Source organism: Ischnura elegans, chromosome X (assembly GCF_921293095.1).
Source record: "Ischnura elegans chromosome X, ioIscEleg1.1, whole genome shotgun sequence".
In the NCBI taxonomy this organism is placed as follows: domain Eukaryota; kingdom Metazoa; phylum Arthropoda; class Insecta; order Odonata; family Coenagrionidae; genus Ischnura; species Ischnura elegans.
In genome coordinates, this window is record NC_060259.1 from 44,038,795 (window position 1) to 44,045,756 (window position 6,962).

A 6,962-nucleotide genomic window follows, 5' to 3' on the forward strand; every position below is an offset into this window, starting at 1 on the left:
ATGAATATTTGTTTACCAATTCAAAATTGATTAAACTACCTATTTTAGTTATGCGTATTATAGCCCACACAGAACAAAATATCTTCTAGATATGTACAGTATGTCTACAATATCTTGGATATCTTAAATATCTACCAGATGTCTAGAACATTTCTTTTATGAACGGAGACTTATTGTTTATGTTCAATGCTATTAGCCAAACAACCTTGGAATTTAGAGGCTCCACTCACCTTTTTTTCCGGCACCACCAGTATATATTAACTGACAGCCTACAGGCTGTCAGTTGAATAATAAACTGGCATGTTATACCAAAAGATGTTATAATCAAATCATTTATCCCAAACTTTCCCCTTGGGTTCAATTTGAATATGAATGTCTAGAAAATATGTGATCAAGATATCTTGTATGTAGGTATAGGAAAAGCAGACACACATCTACAAAATGTGTAGGTGATCATGGGCGTATCCAGGGAAAGGAGGGGGAAGCTGCCGCCCCTAGAAGAAAAAATCGCAAATGTATTTAAGGAAAATATAATTTTTTCAAGAAAATGATTTGAAAAACTAGTAAAGAGCTTTTACAGTTTCCTTTAAGTGTTGATTTCATTCACCTTTTCCATCCTAAAATCTTACCTACGACTTGAACAACGATGGCTTGCCCCCCTAGTTTTCATCCTGGGTACGCCCTTATAGGTGATGTCAACAAGTTATTACAAGATATTTTCTAGATATTAGTAAAAGACTTATGTAGTAAAATATCAGTTTCAGTAAAAACCTAATCAAGGTTTTATTCAGCAAGAATAACACAGTTTAAGTAAACAACTTAAGTGTTGCCACGACAAATACAATTATTAAATTAAGATCAACAACATAGTATGTTTATACCACATTCACCCCCACTAAAAATCGATTAGTATCTGATGTAGTCATTTAGATAAGCTGGTAGCCTTCGCTGCCGTCCACGTGGAGAACCTTTCTGTGGAGATGGACTCTTGGGTTGTTCAGAGACACTCTTACTCGAATTAGGTATGCCCTTATCTTGCCCTGTCTCCTCATCGCATGAGGAGTTTTGTGATGTCAGTTCTCCGGAGTCAATAGATGGGCTCAAGGGAGGTCCGTCAAGCTTGACTGGGAAGTCCCCTCTTGGAGCCAAATGTCTAATGGAAACACTTGATTCTTGCCCATTGGGAAGCTTTACATATGCATAGTCTGGATTTGCCTCTATTAATTCGACTTCCTGAACAATCGGGTCATACTTGCTGTGCCGCAAATGGTTTTTCATTAAAACTTGACCTGGTTTAGTTAACCATGTAGGCAAGGAGCGACCATTGAAAGATCTCCTGGGATGAGTGAACATACGTTCATGTGGGGTAGCATTTGTTGAGGTGCACAACAGTGATCTAATAGAGTGAAGTGCTGACTGAAGCACTTCTTCCCATTGTTCTGTCTTTAACCCTTTTGACTTTAAGGTCAAAAGTACAGTCTTCCATATTATTCCATTGTATCTTTCGACCTGACCATTTCCTTGGGGGCTGTAGGCAGTAGTTCTACTTGTAGCAACGCCTAAGGAGGTGAGAAATGATTTCAGTTCATGTGACATGAACGAAGCTCCTCTGTCGGAATGTATATATAAGCTGGTGTACCAAAGAGCAAAAACACCATAGTCAATACTCTCACAACAGTAGATGCCGAAATATCTGTACAAGGAAATGCAAAAGGGAACCTTGAATATTCATCAACAATAGTCAGTAGAAAACGGTTCTTGGATGAGCTAGGTAAGGGTCCTTTGAAGTCTAAGCTTAATCTCTCAAATGGAGAAGTTGCCTTTATAAGCTGCCCTTCATTTCTACAGAATCGAGGTTTTAATTCATTGCAGCAGGTGCAAGAATTAATCACTCCTTTAATTTCTTCTAGTGTGTAGGGCAGGTTTTTAGCTCTAACCCAGTGGTGCATTCTTGTTACACCCGGATGACATAAAGCATCATGTAGTTCTTTGAGGTTCATTCTTCCCTCTAAGTAGGTACTTGCTGTAATCCTCGACATTGTGTCTGCAGCTGTGTTTTGGTTGCCTGGTCGGTAAACGATATCGAATTTGTAATTAGCTAATTCAAGTCGCCATCTCATAATTTTCTCATTCTTTATTTTACTTGAGTGATACTGATCAAACATGAAGGCAACAGACCTCTGGTCAGTGATGACCTCAAAATGTCTTCCGATAAGGTAGTGTCTCCAGTTCCTCAGTGATTCCACAATAGCATAAGCTTCCTTCTCAACAGAGGAATGTCTTTGCTCAGCTGCATTAAGTGTCCTAGAGAAAAAGGCAATGGGACGTTCGGCTTGACTCAGGGTGGCCCCAATGGCAAACTCTGAAGCGTCAGTTTCTACTCGAAAAGGTGTATTTTCTTCTATTGCAGAGAGTGATGCCTCTGCTACATCTTTCTTGAGTGAATTGAATGTTGTCACAGCTTCTTCAGACAGCGGGAATGGTCCTTTTACCAGAAAAGGGCGAATCTTCTCTGAAAATTTGGGAATCCATCGGCAATAGTGAGCAAACATACCTAAGGTTCTCTGAAGGGCTGGCATGTCATTTGGGACAGGTAGGTTCATCAAAGGTGCAAGCCTATCCGGATCAGGCTTTATAACTCTATCTTCGATCAGATATCCTAATATTTTCACAGATTTAGTTGAATATTTACATTTATCTTGGTTTAATGTCAGATTATACTTTTCTACTGCACCTAAAAATCTTTCCAAATTTTGGTCATGTTCCTGTTGGTCATGGCCGCAAACTGTTACATCATCTAGATAAGGAAAAGTACCTTTGAGCTTTTCTTCCTTGATAATTCTGTCAATGTTTCTCTGGAAAGCTGGGACACCGTTAGTTACCCCGAAAGGAATTCTGCGGAACTGGTAAAGTTTTCCAGCAGCTTCAAAAGCAGTATATGGCTTATCTGATTCTAGAATAGGTACTTGGTGATAGGCACTCTTGAGGTCAATGGTGCTGAATATCTTGTATTGTGATACATTCCGTACCAACTCCTCTATTCTTGGGAGAGGGTAGGCATCAAGCATTGTAAATTTATTAATAGTTTGTGAGTAGTCAACTACCATCCTAGGTTTATGATTATCTCCCTTAACTACAAAAACTTGAGCACGCCATGGTGAATTACTAGGTTCTATTACACCTTCTTTGAGCAATTTTTCCACTTCAGCAGCGATGAATATTTTGTCGGATTCTGTGTGACGTCTTGACTTAGTTATGACGGGTTTGCAGTCTGGTGTGAGATTGGCAAATAGCGATGCTGCTGGAACTCGAGCAGTAGCTAGTGAACAGATTTTAAGAGGTGTTTGTTCTCCATGGAATTCTATTTCTACAGATGAGTGACTCTTCAGAAGATCGTGCCCAATCAGGAAGTCAGCACACAGATTTTTCATGATTAACACCTTAATATTTGCATATGTATAGGTTTGAATCTTCAAGGTCAGCGTACCACATCCAGTAACATCAGAACTCAAAGAAGAATTAGCCATGGTTATCTTACCGGAGTAAGGCTTAACGACTATTCCGCATCTCTCCACAAAACGTTCATTCAAGAAACTAAGAGAACTTCCAGTATCGATAAGTGCATTTAGTTCCACTCCATTGATCAATACCTTAGTCATGGATTTTTGAAGGCATAGAGGTGCTGTTACTGCAGAAGCCAAAAACGACGTAGAAGCTGTTGAATTTGTAGATGAATGTTTAAATCTTGATTTACATACTTTTTGGTAATGTCCTTTTTTTCCGCAACCTCTACAGATAATATCCTTTGCTGGGCAAGAGTCCCTTGGGTGCCGTTTGTTACCACAAAAGAAACATTTTTCAGATCGTACCAAGGCAGCTGATGTTGTTGTAGTATCTTCAGGGCTATCTTCTCTATGGTCAGCAGCAGCAACAGGAGTTGAATCTGCTGTATTCAGATAAGACGCTGAATGTAGCTCAGCCAGCTCAAGTGACCTAGCCTGGTCATGGGCCTTCTCTAATGTGACGTTGGTGTTTTCCAGTAATCTTTCTCGAATACGAGAGCTCTTGAGGCCTCGTATGAAAGAATCCCTTATGTACTCATCTTTATATTTATCAGCTGTTACTGCTTGAAATTCACAATCTTTGCTCATTTGTTTTAATACCTGGAGATATTCATCGACTGATTCACCCGTCTGCTGAGTTCTAGATGCTAGGCAGTGTCTTGCAAATATTTCATTTCGTTTTGTGATATATAATGAATCTAGTATTTTGATGGCATCTGAGTAGTTTTCTGAGTCACTAATATACCGAAAGACGTTAGCAGATACATAATTGCAGAGTAATTGCAGTTTACCATCTTCTGAAACCTTGTTCACTTGGCCCAGGAAATTAGCAAATGTTCTTTTCCAGTGTTTCCACTTCGATTCAGCACCCACATGTGAAGGGTCAGTATCAAATCTTTCTGGCTTTAAAAGCTGTTCCATCTTACTAAAGAATTCTTGCTGAATAAATTGTAGTAAAATATCAGTTTCAGTAAAAACCTAATCAAGGTTTTATTCAGCAAGAATAACACAGTTTAAGTAAACAACTTAAGTGTTGCCACGACAAATACAATTATTAAATTAAGATCAACAACATAGTATGTTTATACCACAACTTAATTGCTTTTTTGTAGACACTTCTTAGGTAATTTGTGCTATGTGGGAGTGGCCTTATAGTATGAATAGTTTTTCAACAGACATCTCAGAATATTTGGCCCCAAGAACCCCGTGGAATCACCAAGAATGTTCATTTGAGTATTTTTTGGCTTTAAATAGCCTAATGACAGCTTGATAGTCGCCAGCCTCAGTGGCGGAGGGGTAAAGTCCTCGCCTGCCAAACCGGAGGTCGCGGGTTCGAGTCCCACCTGGGTAAGTTACCCTTATCCAGGGCGTGGGCATATGTGAATGTCCTTCATTGTTAATCGTTGATTCCCCATTGTAAAGGCCATAAATGTGCTGTTTATGGGGTAATGGAAATAAATAAATAAACTGAGAATCAGCCCCAATGGAATGGGTTCTTAAGAATCAATCGATGGCAAAGCAGGCGGTGGAAGTGGGAGAACAAACTTCACAGAAATGAAGAACAGGCAAGAAGAATAGGGGAATTTTTTCAGGATAGATTGATGCAGTATCAATCATGGCTAATAATAGGGTAGTTTCCTCCATCAAAGAAAACAAAAGGCATTGATTACAATTCGTTTATACCCACCATTAGTGTATTCATAATATACAAATTATTTGCTTTTAGAAATCCCAGTTTAGACGAATGTTAATGGTCAATTTTAACCTCAATTGAAAAATGCCAGATTGGGGGCCATGTGGTGCCACTCAACGGGACGTCACAGGGACCTAGATTCTATACGAGTAGTCGGGAGTTTTACATCGTCTGAGATTACCAAAGCATGCTTATGGCACAGAGCTCAGGGAAACATCCCTAAATAATCACTTATTAAAATTGCCTATGGTCGGAAAGGTCCCTTCATTTAATAGGGCATTAATAATCATTATCTAAGCCAAGCGCTACCTGCTAGCATCCTGCATCGTAGCGACACTCATAGCCTCGCACCAAGGTGGCCTCACACAGCGGCAGCTGGAACCAGAATGTCGTCAACTGGGCTTTTCTCAGCATTCATACTTAGCCGTCTCATTTTCCCGTGCTTGAAAATTTTCACTTTTCTTTTAATTGCAAAAAATAGATATTGTCATTAAAAAATCTACAAGCATGAAATACGTACTCCAGGAGTAATAATCTTTTGATTTAGGCAATAAAAAATAAATAGGAAACCAACCTATATTGAAAGTGACTTTTGCTGGTGACAGGGGTTGTGAGAACCCTCCTGTTACTTCTAAAGTATCAATAATTTTGGTCCTTAAATTCATTTCTATAGAAGGCCCATGTTCTGAATGCATGGGTTGATGCTGATGCCATATCAACTTATGGATGGGAGCATGCTTTTCAATATCCACTGAATAAAATTTCTCTGATTAATTCTGCCCAATATCCTTGGGGTATCATACTGCAGCTCATTCTTGCAAAGGCGAATTTGTGGGAGGGGTAATTCAAGCATATCCAACCAACCTTTCAGTGGTTCCGCTGCTCATGCCCGTGAGCCCCTGTAGGGTGGAGGAAGCAGATATGAACAACTGGCAGTGACGCCGACTACATGGAGCCTGAGAAGGCCTGAGCCCCCTCAAAAATTCGTTATGGGTGTGAGGAAAAAATGCATCAGGCTTGTAGATTTTCCCCGTAGTGTCCAGATATCGAGATTCGAGTTATCAGGGTTCTAATTTTGATCGTATGACCCTTCTAAATGCTTAAAAACTTAGAACTCACTACTTATAAAATTTCCCAGGGCAAGATCACCGGTTTGGGCCCCCTCAATATTTTCTGTAAGTCAGCGTCCCTGACAACTGGAGAAAATATTTAGGGAAACACGTGGTGGGAAAACTCTGGTTGCTATGAAGGGACTGGATCAGTGAGGCAGTGAAAAATAGGAATGAAAACGATATTGGGAAGTGTGAAGTAGAAATGAGAAGTGACCAGAGGCAGAAGCATAGTTGGCAAGTCTGCATTCATATTAAAAATTCTTTTGCCTCATGCCCTTATCAAATTGTTTCCTCTGGATGCTAATTGATTTATAAAGATTCAGTCAACAAACTTCTTGCTCTTATCGATTACACCTTCTATATTTGGATATTTAATTCTGAGAACTTTCCATTTTTAGCCTCAGAAGGGCTGCAGCATTTAGGGGGCAGGGGTTGAAGAGGTTAAGGTTTCCAAACTCACCATAATGTTTGACAGTAATATTCTTAGGTGTACCCTCCAAAAATGCCTTCCCACCTTCAAGCATACCCTAAAAAAGTTTTTGACAATGATTTTGGCTTGCATCGGCAGGGACTAGTATGAGCTTTCTTGTGTCC

The 6,962-nt window shown here is 39.7% G+C and overlaps 1 protein-coding gene across 1 annotated transcript; it reads right to left on the reverse strand.

Moving 5' to 3' along the window:
- Positions 1-3,685: 3,685 nt before the first annotated feature.
- LOC124171142 lies at positions 3,686-4,484 on the reverse strand. Its single transcript, XM_046550280.1, has 2 exons — positions 3,870-4,484; positions 3,686-3,715 (listed from the first exon to the last, which is right to left on the reverse strand). Exons 1-2 carry the CDS (start codon positions 4,482-4,484, stop codon positions 3,686-3,688), a joined length of 645 nt encoding a protein of 214 aa, XP_046406236.1.
- Positions 4,485-6,962: the final 2,478 nt, after the last annotated feature.